At 61.0% G+C, this 23943-nt stretch overlaps 1 protein-coding gene across 3 annotated transcripts in view; it reads left to right on the top strand.

Moving 5' to 3' along the window:
* Positions 1-1430: 1430 nt before the first annotated feature.
* The window catches only part of DNMT3A (DNA methyltransferase 3 alpha), a 42717-nt gene continuing 20204 nt past the window's right edge, over positions 1431-23943 (top strand). The window contains exons 1-5 of one of the 3 annotated variants that reach the window (XM_057396808.1): positions 1431-1839; positions 4202-4436; positions 8856-8957; positions 10997-11038; positions 21728-22067. In XM_057396808.1, coding sequence (XP_057252791.1) covers positions 4368-4436; positions 8856-8957; positions 10997-11038; positions 21728-22067 — 553 coding nt within the window. In that variant the 5' untranslated portion in view covers positions 1431-1839; positions 4202-4367. The remainder of the gene's footprint in view (positions 1840-4201; positions 4437-8855; positions 8958-10996; positions 11039-21727; positions 22068-23943) is intronic. The other 2 variants (XM_057396806.1, XM_057396807.1) reach the window with 2 other exon arrangements.

A 23943-nucleotide genomic window follows, 5' to 3' on the forward strand; every position in this document is an offset into this window, starting at 1 on the left:
CTTGCTCACCGTAATCACATCATCATCTTTCAGTCTGTTTTTTCCCGCCGATAAGCTGCGCGCGCCGAGCTCCTCAGCTCTCCATGGCAAGACATTCCTGCTGGAGCTCAAATGTGGCTCCTTCATGAGCTCCTGTCTCACCTGCAGAACAGCACCATGTCCTGATGCTGGGGTCTTCCATGCGTGTGGCCATCCCGTCCTGTCTCACGGGCACTTTCATCTTCTCCTGGCCCTTTCTGGTGTTGCTGCTCTGCAGGTTCAGCTCTGCTTGGGGCTGCAGTCTGTGCTTTGGTTTGCTTGTGGTGATGCGTTGCTCCCAGGGGTGCAGTTCAGGGCAGTGTGTCAGTCCCTGGGGTGCACCTTGGGGTGCAGTGCAGGACCCTATGTCACTCCCTGGGGTGCAGGAAAGAGCACTGCATTGCTTCCCGAGGTGCACTGTTGTGCAGTGCATTACTCCCCAAGGTGCAGCATGGCACTGGTGCAGTGGTGCCAACCAACCTGGGATCCTTCCTCTGCATTGGGTCTGTTTTTAGGACACCCGGGCACTCACCAGCACCTTATCCCCACAGAACACCTGCAGGACCTGGCAGCGGTTCCCCAGTGGCTGCAGCGAGGGCAGGAGCTGCTGTATGTGTGGCCAGGAGGGCAGGCGCTTCCCTGCCCACCACGTGCACCCCCAAGTAGCATGGCCAGATATTTTGCTCGTAAGTTACAATTACAGGGGATGAGGTCAACGCTTTGCCCGCGACGGTGGTTTCGGCGCAACCATCTGTCAGAGGCGATCGCAGGGGAGCTGCCGCTGCTCAGCTCAGTTTTGGGACCCGGGGTACGCCCACTCTGTCCCCGGTTGCCCCTGCCAGCAGCACCCACGCCGCAGGGGGGCTGAAGGTAGGGGGGAGCACCCCTCCATGAGTCAGGGGTGGGGGGCTCAGGGGGTGGGGGGTGACTCATGGCCGCAGCTCCTGTCCCCTCTGACTCAATTCTGAAGTTCTTCCCTGGCGCTGGGAAGGAGGAGGAGGAGGAGCGCGGCTGCCCGGGGGTGGCGGTGACTCAAAGTGACAACAACAATAATAATACGCTGCGGCACTTGTCACGGGAGAGGCGTTTGGACGGGGTCCCTCGTGCGTCCCCACCCCCAAAGGCGCACGAGGGACCCTGTCCAAGCCCAGTGAGTGTCACCGCACCGGGGGATGCTGCACGCAGGGTCACATCAGGACAGGAACAGGAGGGGGAGACACTGCGGTGCAGGTGTCACCCGCCACCGGCATGGGGGGCTGTCGGGGACCCCAGTCGCTGTCACCTAAAATGGCCGTTTAGGTTCCTGCAGGTTCCCGGCTGCGGCACGGAACGGCAGGCGCCGGCAAGGTCCCTGAATATAAAAAAGGCGGGTTTGGGGTTTTTTGGTTGGATTTTTTTTTTTTTTTTTTTTTTTTTGTCAGCGCTGCGTGTCTCATCCATCCATCGCAGGTAACCTACTTCGCAACGCCTCTGCCGCGCGGCGAGCGTGACTCGCCGGGGCCCTGCCGTGCGGGAGCGGCACGGCGCGGGTTGGGGCTGCCGGTTCCCCCGCTCACTGTCAGCCGTAAGGTCAGCCTGAGCGGTTAAATAGGGAGGCAGGAGGGAACGCGGCGAGTCCCTCCCCGCGCTTCGGCGGCGAACAAGCAAGCAAGCGCCGGACGAGGGTCTGTCCGCGCCATCGCCGCCGCCGCCGAGGCAACCACATCGGCGAGGGGATGCCCCGGCGCTGCGGGAGGAGGGTGTCGGCGGCCTAGCGCGGGGGCACAGTGTCGCAGCCCCTCGTCCCGTCCCATCGCGCCGCGGCAGGCGAGCCGCTGCGGGGTAAGAGCGCGGGAGGGCAGCGCTGGTGCTGACCGGGGACTACCGTGGTTCCCCGCATGTCCCCTCCTGGGATGGTCACGCTCACCCCACGGTGCCGGTGGCGGGGCTGGGGGAGCGGGAGGCAGCCGGTACCGCCGACTTCTTGCTGTCTTTGTTCGGCGGCGGCCGGCCCGGGGCTGCCGCGGGGTTTGTACGCAGCCCAACTATTTTTAGTGCGTTTGGAGACCATGTTTGCTGGAAGCGAATCAAAGCCCGCGAGCTGGCCCTTCGGCAGCGCCAAGCGGGGCGGCTCGCGGCCGCGCGCTAACCAGGCACTGGGGATGCTGGAGCGGGGGGGCTCACCCGTCACCCTGAGGCTGCCGGAGGGACCCCAGTGCGGTGGGGCTGGCTTAGGGGGCTCTGGGCGGCCGAGGTATTTTCTGCGGCTGTGGGGACGTGCAGGCAAACAGTGGCAGCGGCAGCAGTGCTGCAGGGCAGGGCAGGGCAGTGCAGGCAGGACCCTTCGGGCAGCGGGGACACCATGGACATCAGCACCCATCAGTGTCAGTAGGCACGGGGAGGGGAGCCCGGGGGGGGGTGGGACACCTCTGCCGCGGAGGTGCCTGGGTGCAGCCGGGGTGTCCCCGGGTGCTTCCCAGCAGCAGGTGTCCTCCCGTGCCCGCAGCTGGGGCTTTGCCAAGCCACAGCGTGGTGGGAGCAGGACTGGGGGCACTGGAGGGCATGGGCAGGGCCCCTAGTACCCCAAGGAAGCAGGTGGCAGGAAGGGACATGGAGCCTAGGTGCTACACTGTGCTGTGCCATGCTGTGCCCAGCAGCGTGCTATAGTGGTGGTGGCACAGAAACTGCCAGAGAGGTGCCTGAAGTGGCAGCATGTGGGTGCTCAGTGACAGCCCCAGGCATCTCCCTGAGGTGCATTACGGTGCTTGGGGTGGTGGTGTGGGGCAGAAGCCAGCAGTGTAGGGGACCAAGTGTGCTGGGCTGGGGACAGAGGGACTCTACAGGTGACAGGCCCTATGCAATAGAGGGCTTGTGAGGACAGTGTCCTGGGATGGGGACAGGGACAGGGCACAGGGCCTCCCCCAGGTAGCTCCCTGGGGGGATGAAGGGGATGTAGCCTGCACTCCACATCCTCATCCAACACCCTGCACTGTTACCCCGTGCGCAGCACCCACAGCCTGCATCCCCACCCCGCATCTCCCATCCCTGTTCTGCACCCCCAGGTGTCATCCTGCACCCCTATCCTGCATCCTGTACCTGCACCTCACACTCCCAGCCTGCACCCCCCAACTCATACCACCATCCCACCTGCTGCCTGCACCCCTGCCTCCATCCCTGCCTGCATCCCGCCCCAGCCCTGCCTGCCAGAGGGGCTATGCTGGGAGAGCTGGGGCAGGGGCGGCTGCCACCCTTGGGCCCCAGCCAAGCACCCTGAGTGCCGGGGGGGGGCCATGCAAGCAGTGGTGCTGCTGCAGGGCTGGCGCTCCGCCCCCCCACCCCCCCTTTCCCCCCCCCCCGCCTCGCAGGCGGCCCTGCAGGCAGCCCCCGCTGCAGGCAGCCGTGGGGACGGGAGGAACGTGTCGGGTTTTGAGTTTCTGTTCTTAGGAGCGGCGGCCCTGCCCGCCCGGCAGCCCCCCGCCCCGCCGCTGGGAACGGGCTGCGACTGGAAAGCTCTAGAAACAAATTGCAGCTCCGGTGCCAAAGGCAACAGCAGCCTCGGCCATGGCTAATGCAGGCAGCGTTTGCCATAGCAACAGGTGCTGAGGCTGACGCCTCCTCCGCAGCCCCTGCCTGCACCCTGCACCCACCCCTGCACCCCGCACCCTGCACCCCAACCCCTGCAGAATGCACCCTACAACCTGCATGTCACAACCTGCACCCTATACTCCTCCCCTGCAGAATGCACCCCACAACCTGCACCCCGTACCCCAACCCCTCCAGAATGCACCCCACAACCTGCACCCTGCACCCCACCCCTGCAGAATGCACCACGCACCCTGCACCCCACACTCTGCCCAATTCAACCTGCAGAATGCATCCCACATCATGCACGCCACAGCATGCAACCTGCAGAATGCATCATGCACCGCTGCACTCTGCACCCCACACTGTGCAACTTGCACCCCATATTCTGTACCATGCATACCACAACATGCACTGTGCACCCCGCATAGGGGACCATCGTGCATCACACACCCCACCCCGCACAGGCCAGGGGTGATGCTGGGGACAAGGGCCTGGCCCAGCCCAGTTGAGTCAAGGTTGTGGCGTGTTAATAATTGCCGGGGGCCGGGGCGCAGTGCAGCAAGCGAGGGTGCCAGGGCCGGTGCTGCCCCCTCACCCCAGCCCTCTCTGCTTCTCTCAGGGGCAGGAGGATCCAGGCAGGTGGCGGGACGCAGGGGCTGGCGGCGGCGGTGGGCAGCGGCTCCCGGACCTCCTCCTCCGTGCAGAGAGCCAGAGCGCAGCAGCAGCAGGGTCCACTTTGGTGCTGAAGAGGTGCCAGTCCCAGGCGCCCGCCCTCACTCCCCACCATGCCGTCCAGCGGGACCCTCGATGCCAGCAGCCCCACTCCGAACCGCGAAGCGCTCGACACGCACAAGGTAGGGACTTACTGCAGCTCTGCTGGCTCTCAGTAGGTGGGGGGCTGCCAGGGGGGCTCTGCCTGTGCTGCAGCCGATCCCACTGCTGGCCTTGGCTGCGGTGCCAGGGCAGCAGTGGGCTCTGGGGGTCTGGCTCCCTCCTGACCAATGCTGGCTGCCATGCAGGAAAAGGGGATGCCGGGTTCTCTCTGGTGTGTGCCGGTCATGCTCCCCCCTTGACGTGGTGGGGAGCGTGGTGCTGGGCATGGGGAGCCCTGAGCCACAGCCAGGATTAGCACGGATTGAGCTATTCTTGGCAGTAGGGGAGCGCAGGGAGTGGATGGGGAAGCAGAGACCTGCTGTCACCTACCAGTGGAAGCCACAGCTGGGGCAAGCCTGTCTGTGGGCTGGGGGTGTCCCCCACGTTGGGGCTGCCCCAGCTCTGATGGCTGAGTGGTGATGGGGTGGATGGTGGGTGCGTGCCCTGGACTGCAGGGCAGCAGGAGGGGGGCATGGGGTGGGTATAGCCTCACCACTGCCAGGCTGGAGCCTTTGTGCCAGTCCTTCTCCCCTCATGGGGGTCCCACTTCCTGTGGGGTTCAGGGGTCTCTGCACCTCCCCCTGCCTCCCCATGTGCAAAACCTGGGCTTGGAGGGAACCCCTCTGGTGCTGGATGGCACGCAGTGCATGCTTGCATTCTCATCACCACACCACGTGTAAGGTTTGTGGCCACAACAGATGGACCCCAATCCCCAGCATGTGTTCCCCTGCCTTCCTGGCTGGAGCACAGCTCTGTGGGGAGGGATGACCCCAAACCACCCTGCCTGCCACAGGATGGAGTGGGGCTGAGCACGAGCTGGGACATCCCCAGTGTTTCCAGCATCCCCACCACACCAGGACATGCCGGGTCAGTGCAGCATCTCCCAGTGCTGGTAAAGGCATCACTCTTCCCACAGAGAGAAGGGCACAGGAGCAGGGCTTGCCCGGGTCAAGGCGTGGGGAGCAGGGCCAGCAGCCAGCTGGATGCCATCCCACTGTGGGCAGCACGGGGTCAGGGTCATCTGAGTTCCTCCAGGCTGGCTTGGCTGTGGCAGCTGCACCGTGTGTCCCGTGCCGGTTCTCCCTGTCCTCCAGCCGTAATTCCTAGCTGCTGGAGGGGCTGTGTGTGTCCATTGGGAAGTGCCCAAGTGCATTTTTGGCACGGCTGTTGGAGACAAGTGAGCCAGGGGTCAGTTTGTTGGTCCTGGGCTTTCCCTGTACGAGTCACCAGCACCAGGAGTGTGAGCAAGGTGGTGGGGCAGGCCGGGAGGCAGACATGGCGGCCCACCCCATGTTTTGGTGAGGTTCTATGGGTGTGTGGTGGAGCTGGCTCAAAGATTGGGGCATGGGGCTGTGGTACAGCAGGGGCTGGGGGAAGAGCTGTAGGAGAAACTGATGCTTGTGGTGCAGCCCAGCTCACCCTCGAAAGCAGGACCCGCCGGTGCTGGTCCCTAGGGTGCCAGCAACCCATGCAAGCTGGCAGCGAGCACACCACAAGCGCGCCAGCTGAGTGCTGTCCTGGCCTGACCCCACCGGGACACAGCATTGCTTCCCTCGCAGCCACGCACGGAGGTCACCTCTGCCGAAGGGATGCAGGATGTGTGCTGTCTGCAGGGCCGGGAGGACGAGGCCATCCTCAACACCCATGGCACTGTGGGTCGAGCTGGTGTGCAGCTTCTGTGCAAGGGCAGTGTCTCTGCACCCACCTTCTCCTGCCCCACTGGGGCACTGTCCCCCTGCTGAAAGGGCTCCCTGCTCCCACCCCGCTGATGGCCTGGTGCAGCCAGGAGCAGGGACCCGGCACAACAGTCATGGAGCCAGCACTGCGTCATGCAGCAGCTCTTTTCCTCGGCAGTGGTTTCCCTCTGGATTGTTGCTTGGCAGCGGCGCAGGAGCACAGTGCATCAGGGACGTGCCATGCAGCCCCGTGCCTGGCTGAGCTGTGGGGAGAAGGGGAGCGGGTGATATATGGGCACATGACTCAGCTCCAAGCGACTGCTGGCAGTGAGGGGCTGCAGCAGAGGCAACCCTGTTCTGGGCCAGGGGGAGCAGATCCCCCTCACAGCCCTTTGCACCAGCCCTTCTTGCACTCAGGCTGCATCTCTGCTCCTTGGGTGCCTGCCTTGCTTTTGGGGTGCCAGCTGTGCCTGAAGGGGTCCCTGCAGCCCCACTGATACCCTGGGCCCCATGTCCCCCAGCTTGGTGGTGCCAGGACTGTGCTGAGCCCTGCCATGGGACTACCCCCCATTTGCAGTGGTGGGGACAGCTTCTGGGGAGCTTGCCTTGTCCCTGTGCATGCTGGGGGCACCTCCCTGTCTCCACAGTGGGGACCCTCCTGTGGCAGTGGCACCCAGCAGCTGCTCCCCAGCCACATCCTCGCCAGGCTATGGGAGGGCTGGCCATATGGCATTGCCCATGTGCCAGCACCATGCACTTGACACCCAGACATACGTCCCTTTACACCACCAGGGCTTGCCAAAGTCAGCTTATGGAATGGGGGCTGGTAGCTGGAACCATTCAGTGGCAGCTGGGGCAGCACAGGGGGCAAAGGGATGGGTGTTGGGGGCTCACCTCTGCCATGGCATTGCCAGTGTTAGGAGAGGGGCTGGGCAACTGCAGCCGAGGGGGCTCTGCTCTGCTCCCCCCTGGCTGTAGGCTCTGCTGCATGGTGATGCACAGTGAGCCTGTGGGACCTTGGGAATCCCCCCTGTGGACCTCGCTTGGCTCCTGCGCCAGGATGGAGCTGGAACTGTGATCCTGACGTCGTCCTTGGACCCGTCCCAAAAATTCCCACCCAGGACTGTGTGGAGAGCTGAACCCCCCCAGTGCTGAGGTACCGCCTCTCTTTGCTAGCCCCTGGTTTCCCAGCCCACAATGCTGTGCCTGTGGGCATGGTCCTTGCAGGGCTAGGGATGTGTACTGTCAGTGCTGGGGGTGGGGCTGGGGGCAACCAGCATGTGGCAACGGGGCTGGGACGAGCGTGGTCCCCCAGCCATAGCTGCTGGGGACAAACCAGCACATGGCTCCTGCACAATCCCATATGTACAGCCCTGGATGAGGCAGGATGGGTGGCACGGGGCACAGAGGGTACAGGCTGGGTTTGGGTGGGTGGGCAGTGAGAGACCCAGAGGAGCTACTCTGGGGGACCACAGCCATGGCACGCTGCAGCCATGGGGCACCATGGCCGTGTCCTGACCATGGCCATGGCCATGGCCATGTGACCTGACCCCGCGGGACCTTTAGGCCGGATCCCGGATATGCTGGCTGCGGCCCAGCGGTGCTGCAGGCAACGCTGTCTGCAACCACCGCAGCCCAGGGGGAAGAAGGGCAGCAGCAGGCAGGAATGCGGCTGGAGCTGGCGCCCGCTGTGGCTGCAAGGCTGTGCGGGTGCAGCTGGATGTCGGTGCTGTCTGGCTGCCAGCCCCATCCCCTCCCCGGCCTCTCCCTCGCCAGCCCCCCGCCGGCCTCTCCTCCTTCTCCTGCTCCCCCCTCCGCGGCCTCTTCCTGCCTTGGCTGCTGCTGCCGGGATCTTCTGGGGCTCAGGTGAAACTAGCCCTGCCACCACCGCAGGACATGGTGGGGGCCCTGCGCAGCCCTCGCCCTGCATGCATGTTCCCCTGCTGTGCCGCAGCGCCAGGCACAGGCCCCCCAAGCGGGAATCAGGGCCCCATTGTGCACCGCGGTCCTTGGGCGGCTGCTGCGGCACCGGCATGGGGAGCAGGTTCATTTCCCGGGGCTGCATTCCTGCTTTGCTGCCCGGCGCGTGCGCAGTGCCAGCGCCCCAGGCTGGGGCACGGCACCAGGAAGGGGGGACTGGCTGGCGGGGCACTGGCAGCTGCTCTGGGGCATGAACAGGGGTGCGTGGTCCCCTGAATCGCCTGAGCTGGGGGTGGCATGGTGAAGCAGGCAGCTGCCTGCCTGCTCTGAGGGCACCCTCGTTCCTGCTGCATGCCCTTGTCCCCAGGGAGCTGCGCAGCAACCTGTGCTGTGCCATGGGGACCATACAGCCCACTCCACAGCGCAGAGGCCCCCAACCCCACATGTGTAGGGCTCCCGTGGGTTGCAGGAGCAGGCATGTGCTCCCGAGGCAGCTGTGGGCACAGGGGCATGGTGCAGGAGGGCTCCCCTGGTGAAGGTGCCCAGCCCCAGGGCAGGTCATGCCACAGCCCAAGTTTGGAGTCACAGTCGCCCTTGTAGTGGTCCCCTGGAGGCCACTGTCCTGGTGATGCTGGCAGTGCTCTCTCCTTGCCAGCCAGACAAATTGGCCATGCACGATCCTTTGCGGTGCACCCATGGTGCTGGCGATCCAGCACCGAGTGGGAGTGGAGCCCTGCACAGGACCCCGGGCTGCCCGGCCCTGGGGCTGGCGGCGTAACGGTCCTCTCTGTCTCTGGCTCGCAGGGGGAAGAGGAGCCCGAGGAGAACCAGAGCAAGGAGGAGAAGGAGCCAGGGACGCCCATGAGGAAAGCCGGGCGGCCCGGGCGGAAGCGCAAGCATGCCCAGGTGAGCCAGCGGGCGCCAGGCGCGGGGCCAAGTGGGGGGCAGCAGGGTGTCCTCTCCACTGGTGGAGGTGCTGCTCTGGTGGGAGACAATGGCTCCCAGTGTGCCAGGGCTCCCGGCTGGAGGAGAGCCTGAGTGCGGTGCAGTGGCAGGAGGGGAGCATGTGTCCCCCTAGCCCCCAAGTGTTGCCCCTCCCCACAGCCCCTAGCAAGCCCCCCTGTGCCCAGCGGCAGCAGCAGTCCACTCAGTGTGGCTTTGGTTCAGCAAACACCACTATGTGTTTGCTCCTTGCCGGGGGGTCTGGCACCCCTTGCTCCCCCCTTGTAGCCCTTCTTCTGGCTGCAGTGCCAGCCAAGCACAAGTAGCTGCGGTAACAAGATGTGAGTGCACAGAACCTAGCCCCCTCCAGTTTGCCCAGCTCTGCTGTGCATGTGATGTCCACTCCTAAATGCACAGGGCTTGGTGAGCTCCCAGCTCCCTAGCACAGCCAGCCAGGATCACAGACCACCATGTGCCAAAGCAGCTGGAATGGCTCATCCCGTGAGCATGTCGTGGGGCCCTGGTGGTGCTGCTGGACGAGGGGTAGGTGCAGGAGAACGCTGCATTGCTCACAGGGTGCTGCAGGGTGATGGGCTCATCAGGGCTTTGGGCAGCAGCTGGCTCTGGTGGGGTACTGGGACAGGACACCCAGCACTGGGGGCAGCTCACAGAGGTGATGACTTGTTCCTCCCAAGTTGTGGTGTGTCCTGGTGCCAGCTGGGGAGCCATGGTGGCTTCCTCCCTTGGCTGGCCAGATGTCAAACTGCCAGCTGCTGCTGCTGCCACCATGATTTCGGTGTTCAGAGGAGGAGCAGAGGTTCCTCTTGGTGCTGAAGCCCTGCTGAGAAGGGGCACATCACGCGGGGCTCAGGCAGGGGACAGAGGGCAGAGCTCTCTGGTGCCTTCACTGCTAGAAGGCTACAAAATCTTTCTGCAAAAGTTTCCAACTGCAGAAAGTGTTAATCATGCACTTGGACATGTCCAGATCTGTGCTGCCTGTCCCAGTCTGCCATCCTGGGGCGGGGGGGCAGGGAAGCCAGGACACCGTTGCCTGGGGATTGGGCATGGGGCTGGGAGCCAGCAGGGCGGCCGGGCTCTGAACACTGGCTGTAAATCCAGTGGGGCGGGAGGTACGTGCTGGGGCGGGGGGAGCCGTTTCTGTGGAAGAACAATGCTGGCACAGGAACAAATGGGGAAAGTCTTCAGGAACAGTCTGAGCCTGGGAACCAGGAGGTCTCTGGCTATCTGAGCTGGTGGTCCCAGGAGCCCCGTCTGGCACAGCGGGTCCGGAGCAGGATAGATGGATGGATGCCGGCAGCGCCACAACACCAGGCACATCCTGGTATCTCCTGCAGAAGAACTGCCCGGTTCATGGCGGGTGCCCATCCCGTGTGCACTTGCTGCGTGCTCCCCCACACCTGCCCCATGCATGGCATAGCCAGCCTGGCCGGCACCTCCCACTGCCAGGTGACCGGAGCTGGCAAGTCCCATGGCCCGTGGGCACTGCCAGGAGGCTGGGGAAAGCCCCAGATGGGTGTGAACTGCTAAAAATACCCACCCACTGGAGAGCCCCGCGGTGCTGGTGCCGGTGCTGGCAGGAGCAGTCCGTGGCTGCAGCGGATCTGGTGCCGAGCATGGGGACCCTGGGTGAACCTTAAGGATGAGCCGAGGGTCCACAGGACCCTACTCACAGGGACTCAGCTGGCAGATGAGTTGCAGGAGGGTGCTGAGCCTGAGACAAGGATGTGAGACCTGCTTGGGGATGGAGCATGGTTGCTCAATGTGGAACTGGCAAGGGGTTGGGGCACCAAGGACCTGTGCTGCTGCTGCCTCCCCTTCCTAACTCGTCCATGGGGTGATCAGCCTTGGCACCCCCATCAGCATTGGGTCCCGCAGGGGGCTCTGAGGGGTGCAGAGGACAGGCAGGAGGTGGAAGGGAGGCAGGAGGAGGAGGAGGGGGGAGCCCTGCCTGGTGGTGGTAACCAGTCCCTCTGTTTTCCCAGGTGTCGGACGTGTTTTGCCCGGGGTGTGATGCTGTCAGCCAGGTGAGCAGGGCTACCCCAGCTCACTGCTCCTGCGGCCTCCCAGATCCCCACACTGAGGGTCTGGCTGGGGACAGGTATCACGGTATCAGTGAGCCGTGCCATGCCACACCAAGCTGTGCTGTTCTGAGCTGTGCTGAGCCATACTTTGCTGTCCTGTGGTACGCCGTGCTATGTTGAGCTGTGCCGTGCCATTCTGTGCCAAACCATGCTGTGGCTCCAAGACCAGTGGCTCCAGCCAGGTTCAGCAGTGGGGACACCCCCTCTTCCAGTGGGTCTGTGGATATTGCCATGTACGCAATGGCTCTCCCAGGACCATCTCCATAGTAGAGGGGGCATGAGCCCATGTTCTGCCGCATCCCGTGTCTACCCTCCTGGCAGCTCCCCAAGCTTGGGAAGGGGCCCTGTGGGTTTGGACTGGTATCAGCATGCTCTCCAGGAGGTGCAGTGTAGTGGGGTTGTCCCCCATCATCCCTCTGCGGCACAAGCAGCCTCCACCCCACATTCAAGTCCCCACCGGTGTCGCCCTGGCAGTGAGTGAGGCGGCAGGGCCAGCATGGGGCTGTGCAGCCCGGCGGGCTCCCAGTGGAGCAGCGTCCTTGGCGGGGGCCCAACGGAGGGGAGGGGAGCAAGAGAAAGGCAGCGCTTGTTCCCAGGGCCTGGCCAGTGCGGAGGAAGCGGGTGGGTGGGCAGGAAGGCAGACCCGCCGCCAGGCCCTCCTCGGGGACAGGGACGGGCGCCGGGGCAGCCTGGGAGGGGCATGGATATGGGGTGGGTCCTGGCCTCCCCTTCCCCTGTGCAGTGTCCATGCAGCAGCACTGGGACGTGCCGGGGGCACAGGGAACCCTGGAGGCCTGGTGAGCCAACATCTGGTTCTGACCCAGGTAGGAAAGTGGCAGCAGGGCTGGAGACGGGGCGCTGGGTTTGGCTGGTGTGGCTGTTGAAGGGCTGGAGGAGTGAGGGTGCTGGGAGGCTGGTTTTGGGTGGGTGCTGTTCCAAGGCATGACAGCTGTGGTGCTGGGTGAGCCACGTGTCCCTGTCCCAAACAGCTGTCATGTGAGGGGATGTGGTGCCTGTCACATCCCAAGGTTAACCCTCCACATTCCCCATATCACACTGTGACCCGGCGCATCTTCCTGTCATTGGCAGCATGGCAGGGCCTGGGGAGAGAGCTGGGGCTGACCGGATGCCATGGCAAATGCGTGGTGACACCCGTTTCCTGAACACATGGTGGGCAAGGGTCTGCCATGCTGGTGGGAAGGAGCTGCCAAGAGTGGGGATGGAGAAGAGCTATGGCACCCCTGTGTGGTCTGCTCAGCCATGGGCCTAACATGGGGTGGGGAGCGCATGGTCCTGGACAGGGTGGCCCTCCCCAGCCCCAGGGCCAGTAGTGATGGTTAGCCCCAGTGTCACTGCCACGTCCTTGCAGCACCGAGGGGAGCGCATGCCACCATGCTCCTGATGCCTGTGTGGACCCCTGGACCTCGTCCCGTTGGGGGATTGGGCTGAGCCCCCCGCAGCCGTGCCTCCACCAGCCCCCGCAGCCGCCTAATCCGGAGCACATTGCCGGCCTTCCCGTTTCCTCCCGGGAAGCCCACGCAGCCCCTGTGATTGTTTTCAGCATGGTGTCCAGGATGCGGCCCCAAGCAGGAGGCTGGAACAGGGCTGGGAACGGCAGGGCCCCTATCACAGGCTCAGTGCAGGCTGGGGAGCTGGGGGATGCTGGCGTGCAGGGGACTGGCAGGATGCAGTGGGAAGCATATCCCTTTACACTTGCCATGAGGCCTGCTGTGGGGATGGAGACCCGCAGCTTGTTCCCATGAGGGAGATGGGATGGACTCTGCTTGTCCTGTCAGCTACAGCCCCTGGCAGGGAGCACGAGGGTGCGGGACTGTAGCCCTGCTTTGGTTTGCCCTAGGTCTCCCTCCATCCTCTTTATTCGGGACTGCCCCATCACAGTCCAAGCCAGTTCTGACAGCTCCTCCTGCCCTGAGCCCCCTAAGCCGCACCAAACCGGGGTGTTTGGGGCACAGGCGCAGTGAGATACAGGCGGAGCGTGCGCCATAGTCGCTTCCAGAGCCAGTGTGAGGCCCAGGCACAGGCACAGAGGCACTGGCAGCTCCCTCCCCTCCAACAGCCGGGGACTTTGCTCTCCGGCATCCATCTCACCGGCAGTGCCAGCTCAGCGTCCCCGCAGCCTGTCCCACCACTGGGTTTGGTGTCCAGGCTTCCCAGGGCTGCAGTATCCCATCAGCCGGGCACACCAAGGTCTGTCTTCAGGCTCCATCACCTTGAACGTGCCCTTGCTCACAGCCAGGAGCTCCTGCGCAGCTGCCTGGCACGATACCTCCACCCTCCCGATGGCAATGGTGTCTGCTTGTTTGAGCTGTGCCCTCCCTGGGAACCAGGCTGTGCTGCCTGCAGGCACAGGGAGAGAGGCCACCAGGCACCTCTGTGAATGGTGGCGGCGGCTCGCGTGTCCCCAGCACATGGGTGTGCGATGTCCTCTGGCCTGGTGCATGCACATCCATGGCATGAGCGACACCACCGCACTGTGGGAGCTGGGCCAGCCGTGCTCCTGTGGGGGCTGCGTGGTGCAGGCTCGGTACAGCGGGAGGGCATTTGGGAGTGGTTCCCCGTGTCCAGCCTTTCCCAGCTGCGGGCTGTGGAGCAGTGCGTCCCTGTTTTCCGCGGCTGCGGTCGCTGCCCCTTTGCACGACAGCCCGCACCCACCGGCCTGGAGCCAGCGTGCGAGCGGAGGAAGTGACTCTGCCAGCGAGCCGGGGCGGCCGTGCCGAGCAGGAAGCGCCCGCTGCCGCCGCGGGGCCGCGGCCACCAGCGCAGGGAGGAGGCAGGCGCCTGCGCGCGGGCGGGCGGCAGCCGGACGGGGGTCTGAGCGCCAGCCGGAGGGTTGCGCCATGGTAAGCGGCACATCGCCTGCCGGGCACGCCTGGGGAGGGGGCTCCTGCGGCAGCGGCAACGCGGATCTGGGAGACCTGGGGAGCAAAGGCACCTCCATCACCTGATCCCCACAACCCCAGCTCCTTCGGCATCCGCTTTCCAGTGTCCTTGGGGCAGGAGACGGTGGGCAGCATGGCGGGCACCCCAGCTCACGCGAAGCCTTTGCTGCTCAGTATTTGCTCCCTGGCAGCCTGCCACCGTATGATGCATCCTGGGACATGTAGTTTAATGGGGACGGGCAGGAGGGTCCCTTGCAGCCGGCTCCTTTCTGTGCCACCCCGGCACTGTGCTCCCGCGCCGTAGCCCCCAGCACCCTCCTGTGCCACTGGGAGGGCCGGGGCAGAGTAGGGGCGGGCAGCAGTGGAGGGAAGGTGCCGGTGGGCTGCTTGTCCCCATTTCCTGGCATTGCTGTTGCAGAGGTGGGGGGCCCTGCTCCAGCCCAGGCAGAGCACAGACAGGGTGCAGGCAGGGCATAGACAGAGCTTGCCTGCAGTCCCCATGCGAGTCTGTGTGCCTTGGCCAGGCAGGGCCTGGCACAGCCAGGCTAGGAGCAAACCTGTGGCCTCCCCCCCATCCCTGGCAGCCTGTGAAGCTCCTGATGCTCCCAGCTTCTTGCAAAGCTCTTGCTGTGCGTCCGGGTTGGGGGGGGGGGGCAAGGATGGGAAGGCAAGCACAAGGCTTGGGAAACAGGACTGGGTGTCAGCTCCTGGCCCCAGTGGCAGTGGCAGCACCTTGCGGGTGTCTTGTCTGTTTGTGGGGTTGAGTCTGTGGCAGGCACCCCACACCCGTGAGCAGTGTATGGGGGGATCTCCAGGGAGGCTGGTGCCTGGACAGCTCCACTGTGCCATGCTGTCAGGGGCTGAGCCCCAGGGACAGGACCCCCCCATGCCCTGGCATAAAGTGGGCCAGCCCCTCCGTGTGCATACACAGGAGGAGACTGAGTGCTCCCCAGGGCTGTGGCAGTGGGGATGACCAGGGTCTGGTTGAGCAGCACAGGCGGAGCCCACCCTGCCATGGCTGCGCTGTGCCTTGCTGTTGCAGTGACGCAGCAGCACTTTCACTCTCCTTTGCCACGGAAACCGCTGAGCTGGGCTGCTCCTCTCGCTCTCACTTTGCTCCTGCTGTGCTGTGCTGTGCCATGCCATGCAGTAATGTGGCATGCATGGGGCTGGTGGTATAGCAGGGGACCAGTGATGCCATTCCCAGCTTCACAGCCTTGATAACGTGCTCAGCACCACTGTCTGCATTCGAATCGTTGCCGTCTGTCTCCCGGGCAGACATACACATGCTGGTGAGCGCTGGCACAGACAGTGCTCCCCCCGTGTCACACTCACGCACACTCGCCACTCTGTTGCTGCACTTGTGAGCCAGGGCCAGCTGCACGTTTCCCACACGCTGGCACTGCCTGGCACGCATGCACACCTCCTGCGGGTGTTGGTGTTGCCCATCTGACACATGAGTGTGCTCTGGCTGTGCCTGTCACGCTCCTTCCCACTCTCACGCTCACCATAGGCCACGTCTGCACATGGTGGTGTCATGGGGCCTGGCAACCATGTCTGCCTGTTGCATACATACACACGTAGCAGCACCCACGAGCACCCGTCATGGGCTGTCCTTGCTGTGGTTATCATACGCCCTTTCCCTTTCTGTTAACTGCACACACTGCAGTGGCCAGCTCTGCTTGTCATGCAGTCCCTGGATCCGCCTGTCTTGCACACATGCACACATGCACCAGCCATTCCATGTTCCTGCTGCTGATCCCACGGGAGTGACAGGTCCCAACACTGGCCCCACACCACAGTGCTTCAGCATAGGCGAGCCAAGCAGGATGGGCAGTTCCAGTGTCCCCCCTACGCTGGGGATGTCCTCACCGACATGGGAGCTGGGACAGCTGGGTGACATCCCAGCGTGCCATTGTCTTGAGGGTACCATGGCACCATGTCTTGGTCCAAGGGTGTCATGGCCATATATCGTGCACCAGTGAGTTTTGTGCCATTGTGTCCTGGCCCTGAGAGTTCCATGGCCTCTTGTCCTCGTCCTGAAGGTGCCATGGCATTGTGTCCTGGTCCTCACAGTGTCACCTCCCTTTGTCTTGGTCCTGAGGGTGACATGAAGTTGGTCCTAAGGGCATTGTGGTGTTGTGTCCAGGTCCTTATGGTGTCATTTCCTTGTGTCTTGGTCCTAAGGATGCCATGGTGTTGTATTCAGGTCCTCACGATGTCACCTCCATTTGTCTTGGTCTTGAGGGTGACATGACATTATGTCCTGGTCCTAAGAGCATCATGGCAGTATGTCTTAAGTCCCGAAGGTATCATGGCAGTGTGTCCAGGTCCTGCCATGGCTCCATGTCCTGATCCTCATGGTGTCATGTCCATTTGTCTTGGTCCTGAGGGTGACATGGCATTGTGTTGTGGTCCTGAAGGTGTCACAGTAGTGTATCCAGGTCCTTGTGGCATCATGTCCTTGTGTCTTGGTCCTGAGGGTGTCATGGTGTTGTGTCCTGGGTGTTCATTGCAACATGACCTGCTCCTCAGGATGTTATGGCAATGAGTCCTGGTCCTGAGTGTGCCATGGGGGTGTGTCTTGGTCCTGAGGGTGTCTTGGCCACTTGTTCTGGACCTAAAGATGCCATGCATTGTGTCATGGTCCTGAGGATGCCATGGACTTTTCGTTCTGGTCCTGTGAGTGTCATGGCTCCATTGCCTAGTCCTCATGGTGTCACACTGGTTTTTGGGTCATCATGGCAGTTTGTCCCGATCCTGAAGGTGTCCCAGCATTGTGTCCATGTCTTCTTGGTGTCCCATCCTCGTGTCTTGGTCCTGAGGATGCTGTGGATGTGTCTTCTCTTTCCTGAAGTAACATGACATTGTATACTGGTGCACAGGATGTCATGGGAGTATGTCCTGTTCCTTAGGGTGTCATGGCAGCATGTAGTTGTTCTGAAGTTGCCCGTGACAGTGTATTCAGGTTCTCTTGGTGTCATATACTTGTGTTTTGGTCCTGAGGATGCCATGAATGTGTGTCCTTTTCCAGAGGGTATCATGGCATTGTGTCCTGGCGCAAAGGATGTAATGGCAGCATGTCCTGGTCCTAACCTTCCCATGAGAGATTATCCAGGTCCTCATGGTGTCACCTACTTCTGTCCTGGTCCTGGGGATATAATGTCTCTCTGTCCAAGCCCTGAGGATGCCATGTCATTGTGTCATGGTCTTGAGGGGTTAATGTAACATAATCTGCTCCTGAGGGTGCCATGGAAGTTTGTCACTGTCCTGAGATTGCCGTGGTAGAATGTCATGGTCCTGAAGTTGCCATGGTATTTTATCCTGCTCCTGAGGATGCCATGGCAGTGTATCCTCATCTTCAGGGTGCCACATCTGTGTGTCCTGGTCCTCAGAATGTCACATCTGTGTCCCCTGGTCGTGACTGTGAAATCGTCATGGCACTGAATCCTTCTGAAGGTGCCACAGCAATGTATTTTGCTCCTCAAGGTGTCATTTTCATGAGTCATTATCCTGAGGTTTTCATGGCATTGTGTCCTCCTCCTGAGGATGTCATGGCACTGTGTCCTAGTCCTGAGAGTGTTGTGGCATTGTTTCCTTTTCATATGGATGTTGGCGCTGTGTGTCCTTGTTCTGAGAACGCCATGACACCATGTCCAGCTCCTGAGGGTTTCAAGGCATTGTGTTCTGCTCCTGAGGATGACTTGATACTGTGTTCCAGTCCTGAGGGTGTCACAGCTGTGTATCTTGGGCCTCAGGGTACTGTGGCTGTGTGTCCAGGTCCTGAGGAGGCCATGGCACATATAGGGCAACCAAGAGACCAGGCCCAGTCAGCATGGGTTTATGAAAGTCAAGTCCTGCTTGACTAACCTGATCCCCTTCTATGACAAGGTGACCACTCAGCGGATGAGGGAAAGGCTGTGGATGTTGCCTATGTGTACTTCAGTAAAGCTTTTGACACTGTTTCCCACAGTATCCTCCTGGAGAAACTGGCTGCTCATGGCTTGGATGGGTGTACTCTTCTCTGGGTAAAAAACTGGCTGGAAGGCTGGACCAGCAAGGGCTGGACCCTTTTCACTCAGGAGTTGTGGTGAAAGGAGTTAAACCCAGTTGGTGACTAGTCATAAGTGGTGTTCCTCAGGGCTCAGTGTTGGGGGCGGTTCTGCTTAATGTCTTCATCAATGGTCTGGACAAGGGGATCAAGTGCACCCTCAGTAAGTTTCCCAATGACACCAAGTTGGCTGGGGGTGTTGATCAACTGAAGGATAGGAAGGCTCTGCAGAGGGATCTGGACAGGCTGATTGATGGGCTGTGGCCAGTGGTGTGAGGTTCAACAAGGCTCATTGCTGCATTGCTGGGTCCTGCGTTTGGGCCACAACAACCCCATGGAACACTACAGGCTTGGGAAAGAGTGGCTGGAAAGCTGCTCGGCAGAAAAGAACCTCAGGGTGCTCCCTGGCAGCTACTGAACATGAGCAGCTTGTGCCCAGGCAGCCAAGAAGGCCAACAGCATCCTGGCCTGTATCAGCAAGAGTGTGGCAGCAGGGCCAGGGCAGTGATCGTCCCCCTGTACTCAGCACTCGTGAGGCTGCACCTCAAATCCTGTGTTCAGTTCTGGGCCCCTCACTACAAGAAAGACATTGAGGTGCTGGAGCAGGTCCAGAGAAGGGCAATGGAGCTGGGGAAGGGCCTGAAGCACAAGTGCAGTGGGGAACAGCTGAGGGAACAGTGGGTGTTTAGTCCGGAGAAGAGAAGGTTCAGGGGGGCCCTTATCACTCTCTACAACTGCCTGAAAGGAGGTTGTAGTGAGGTGGGGGTCAGGCTCTTCTCCCAGGTAACAAATGATAGGACAAGAGGTAATACCCTCAAGTTGTGCTAGGGGAGGTTTAGTTTGGATATGAGGGGAAATTTCTTCCCCAGAAGGGCTGTCAAGCACTGGAACAGACTGCCCAGGGATGTGGTGGAAGCACCATCCCTGGAGGTATTTAAAAGATGTGTAGATGTAGTGCTGAGGGACATGATGTAGTGGTGGACTTGGCATTGCTGGGTCAATGATCTCAAAGCTCTTTTCCAATCTAAATGATTCTGTGATAATATGAGGCCATGACATTTTTTGCAGGTGTCATAGCAGTGTGTCTTCATCATGAGGGTGTCATGCAATTGTGTCCTTGTCCTGACAGTGTCATGTCCATGTGTCCTGGTCTTGAGGATACCATGGCAGCATGTCCTGATCCTGAGAATGCCATGTCACTGTGTTGTGGTCCTGAGGGTGTCATATCCTTGTTTCCTCATCCTCAGGGTGCCATGCTGTTGTGTCCCCTGTTTCTGGGGTGACCTTTCTGCATCCTTTCAATGTATAGAGGGGACTTGCTAGAAAGATGGAGAAAGGCTTTGCACCCCGGCCTGTAGTGGCAGGAAAAGGGGCAATGGTTTTAAACTGAATGAGGGTAGCGTTGGGTTGGACATGTGAAGAAAATGTTTTACAATGAGGGTGATGAGGCCCTGGCACAGGTTGCCCAGAGAAGCTATGGCTCCTCCATCCCTGGCAGTGTTCAAGGCCAGGTTGGATGAGGCTTGGAGCAACCTGGTCCAGTGTAAGGTGTCCCTGCCCATGGCAAGGGGGTTGGAACTAAATGAGCTTTAAGGTCCTTTCCATTCTGTGATATCATGCTTCTCTGATGTCCATGTGTCCAGGTCCTGAGGATGCCATGGAAGTGTGTCTTGGTCCTGAAGGTGCTGTGGCAGTGTGTCCTTGTCATGTGTGTGTCATGATGTTGTGTCTTAGTCACAAGGGTGTCACATCCATGTGTCCAGCTCCTGTGAGTGTCATGTCATAGAATCCTAGAATGGCTTGGGTTAGAAGGGACCTTAAGGATCACTTAGTGCAATCCCCCTGCCATAGCAGGGACACAATCCACTTAGCCCAGGTTGCTCCAAGTCCCATCCAGCCTGGCCTTGAACACTGCCAGGGATGGGGCAGCCACAGCTTCTCTGGTCAACCTGTGCCAGTGTCTCACTGCCTTCAGTGTAAACAATTTCTTCCTCATGTCCAACCCAACCCTACCCTTTTTCAGTTCAAAACCATCACCCCTGATCCTGCCACTACAGGCCCCACTAAAAGTCTGTCCACATTTTATAAGTCCTCTCTAAGTATGGAAAGGACCGTGTCATTGATTAGTTCAAGACAGATCCTGGTTGCATGGCATGGCATGGTGTCCTGTTCCTGAAGGCATCATGGTTGCCTGTCTCATTCCTGAGGGTGCTTTGGTTGTGTGCCCTGGTCCTGAGGAGCCAGGACATGGCTCCATGTCCTGTTTTTGCAGGTGTCAAGGCAATGTGTCCTTGTCCTGAAGGTGCTGTGGCTGTATGTCCTTATCATGAGGATGCCATGCCGTTGTGTCCTAACTATGAGTGTGTCATGGCAGTGTGTCCTGGTCCTGCGAGTGCCTTCATACAGTGTCCACATCCTGAGGGTGCTGTGGTAGTATTTCCTGATCCTAAAGGTTTTGTGGCACCTTGTCCTAGTCCTGAGAGTGTCATGGCTACGTGTTCTTGTCCTCAGGGTGTTAATACAGCATGTCCTGGACCTGAGGGTGTCATTACAATATGATCGGCTCCTGAGGGCGCCATGGCAGGAGTCCTGGGGGTACCACTGCACTCTGTTCTGGTCCTAAGGGTGTCAGGGCACCATGTCCTGGTCCTGAGGGTGCCTTGGCCATTTGGCCTGGTCCTGAGGGTGTCACTGTTTTGTATCCTGGACCTGAAGGTGCCATGGCAGTGTGTCCTGGTTCTGAGGGTGTCATGGCAGTGTATCCTGGTACTGATGATACCACATCCATGTGTCTTCATCCTGAGGGTGCTGTAGCATTGTGTTCTGCTCCTGAATATGCCATGGTCATGTCTCACTGCAGCATGTCCTAATCTGGAGGTTGTTGTGGCAGTGTCTCCTGGTCCTGAGGGTACCACAGAAGTGTGTCCTAGTGCTGAAAGCATCACAGCCATATGTCCTGGTCCTGAGGGTGTCATGGCAGCATGTCCAGTGTCCTCAGCATGTGATGACCATGTGTCCTGGTCCTGAGGGTGCCATGGCAGCATGTCCTGGTCCTTTTGTCCCATGGCAGTGTATCCTGGTCCTAACAGTGCTGTGGCAGACTGTCCTTATCCTGAGGGTCTCACAACAGCGTGTCCTTTTCTGAGTGATTTCACATTCACATATCCTGGCTCTTTGGGTGCTATGGCCTTGTCTGGTGATCCTCATGGTGTCCATGACCTGAGGGTTCCATGTCCACATGTCCTGATCCTGAGGGTGGCATTGTAGCCCTGTCCCACCCTGGAGCACATTGCCAGCCCCTCAGGCAACAGCAGCCTGGCAAGCCTAAGGTGAAGGAGGCAGAACTTGGTCTTTTTGGCATAATGTGCTTTTGGCCCCTGTTGTCACTGGAGATGAGTCTCTGGGACAGTGTCCTGGTGGACAAGTCATGTCTCTAGGCTGTGGTCCCAGAGATACCCTTTGTGTTGTGAGGTCTGCAGTGGGGAAGTAGAGTCAGGACAGGGGGATTGGGACAGGGATAGAGTCCAAATGGGACTGGCCACCCCAAAGTGGTGCAAGGGAGCCTGCCATGGGTTTGGTGATGGTAGCATGAGGGCTGGGGGCCTGGGCAGGGGTGCAAGCAGATCCATGTACCTCACTGCCAGCACCCATTGCAGCTCCTTTCCCTCCCCTTCTCCACAGGTGGAAAGCAGTGACACCCCCAAAGACACCGCAGCCATCCCCAAGTGCCCCCCGCCCTGCCCAGAAGCCAGCCCTGCCGAGCCGCTGCCCAACGGGGACGTGGAGGGAGACAGTGCCCAGTGGAAGGGTGCGGAAGAGAGCAGCACAAGTCCCAAGGGTGGGCGCCCCGAGGAGGACGAGACGGAGAGCCTGCCGGACGGCGAGACGGGCCGGGCGCTGGAGAACGGCCGCTGTACCCCCAAGGAGGGCCTGGACGCCCCGGCCGATGAGGGTGAGCTGGCCCCTTCCGACCCCCAGAAGAAACGCGGGAGGAGGAAACTCCTGGAGGCCACAGAGAAAAGTAAGACCTTAGCATTGAGGGTTCCCCATTACGGGCTGTGGCTCTGCCCGCCGTCCCACAGGCACCTGCTGCACCCTCTGGGGACCCCCAGCATGCCATCACCGGGAGGGGTCCAGGCTGCAGTGGCTCCTGGGCTGGGAAGCGCTGCCAGAGGAGGAGGAAGGGCTGAGCCCCTCCTTACCATGTGAAATTTGGGGTGGGGGCAGCAGAACAGAGCAGGGGGCTGCTCTCGCATGCTCATTCTATCACACCACCCTTCCCACCAGGCTCTGCTCCCACCAGCAGGAGTAGGGTGGGCAGGAGGGGAGGTCGGTCCTTGCCTTGCCATGGAGCTGGTGAGGGTGCCCCTGCCCGCATGCAAGCCTGCTCTGGAGTGTGCCCATCAGTGCAAGTGCTTGTACTGCTTTGCATGGCAGCCCTGCATGTACCGGGCAGAGTGGGAGGCGCGTGCATGGTGTGGTCCTGCGGCCATGCTGCTCGGGTGCCATGGTGCTGGTGCCAGTGCTAGTGCCAATGCTGCTCTAAGTAGCAGCTCAGTAAAGGCCCTGGTGAGTACCAGAATGAACCAGCAGCAGGTTCTTGTGCAGTGAAGACAAATGGCATTCTGGGTTGCATTAGGAGTGTTGCCCACTGGTTAAGGAAACCATTCGGGAGCGCTGGGCCAAGTGCTGGGCTCCCCAGTGCAAGAAAGACATGGACAGACTGAAGAAAGTCCAGCAAAAGGCAGCCAAGATGCTGGAGGAACTGGAGCATCTCTGCTGTGAGGAAAGGCTGAGGGAGCCGGGATGGTTCAGCCTGGAGCAGAGCAGGCTCTGGGGGATGGAATCCATGTCTGTAAATACCTGCAGGGAGGGGATGAGTATATATGTATGTGTGTCGTTTATGTGAGTGCATCTGGCATGCTGCCTGCCGGGGCCCATGGGGACCTTGCTTCCTGGGGCTTTGCAGTGTCTGTCACTGGCTCCCAGCCCTAGCAGAGCTGCTGCTCACCTTCCCTGGCCATAGCTGCTCACAGGCAGGAGTGGCTGCAGAGAGCAAAGCCAGAAAGGATGCCCGGCTACAGTTCAGGGCATGGGGGAGCAGCAAGCCCAGCAATGGCCCTAGATGCCCTTTAGGCACACGCTGGCCTGTGGCCCTGCTGCTACCATCCCTCTTGGCCAGGAGGTGCCAAGCAGTGGGACAGGGCAGTTTGGACCAGCTATGAGCCATGAAGCCCTGGCACAGGTTGCCCAGAGAAGCTGTGGCTGCTCCATCCCTGGCAGTGTTCGAGGCCAGGTTAGACAGGGCTTGGAGCAGCCTGATCTAGTGGAAGGTGTCTGCCTGTGGCACGGGGTTGGAACTGGATGGGCTTTAAGGCGCCTTCTAACCCAAACCAGTCTGTGATTCTCTGAGCTGGGATGGGGACCATGCTCTCCCCACAGCAGGGGATGGACAGATAGCTGGGGACAGGAGCTGGGATGTCACAGCACTGCCACCACAGAGTACTGTGGAGAAGGAGCAGGGTGGGAGCAACAAGCACCAGGCTCTGGCTCTTGGGGATTTCTCAACCCAGCTCAGCACAGAGACCTCCTGCTGGCCATGCTGAAGGAGGGATGGAGACAAGCAAGGAGGGGCTGGCTGAAGGCGGGTGAGGCAGGGCTGGGGATGGAGACGAGTGATGCAGATGCTGCTGCAGTCACGAGGCATTGAGCAGGCAGCTGAGGGAGTGGAGAAGCCATAGCTGGCAGCACAGAACAGGCGGTCGGGGGGAGCTTGCTGCGCTGGGCATGCTGCAGTCAGGCATGGGTTGTGGTGCAGCCCCAGTGCCATGATGACCGCAGCAGCTGAAGGGAGTGAGACCAGACAGGCTGAGACCCTGATGTGAGAACCAGTATGG

The sequence above is a fragment of the Pezoporus wallicus genome, unplaced genomic scaffold, assembly GCF_028554395.1.
Source record: "Pezoporus wallicus isolate ANWC-B61680 ecotype Strahan unplaced genomic scaffold, APGP_CSIRO_Pwel_v1 contig_7265, whole genome shotgun sequence".
Taxonomy (NCBI): Eukaryota; Metazoa; Chordata; class Aves; order Psittaciformes; family Psittacidae; genus Pezoporus; species Pezoporus wallicus.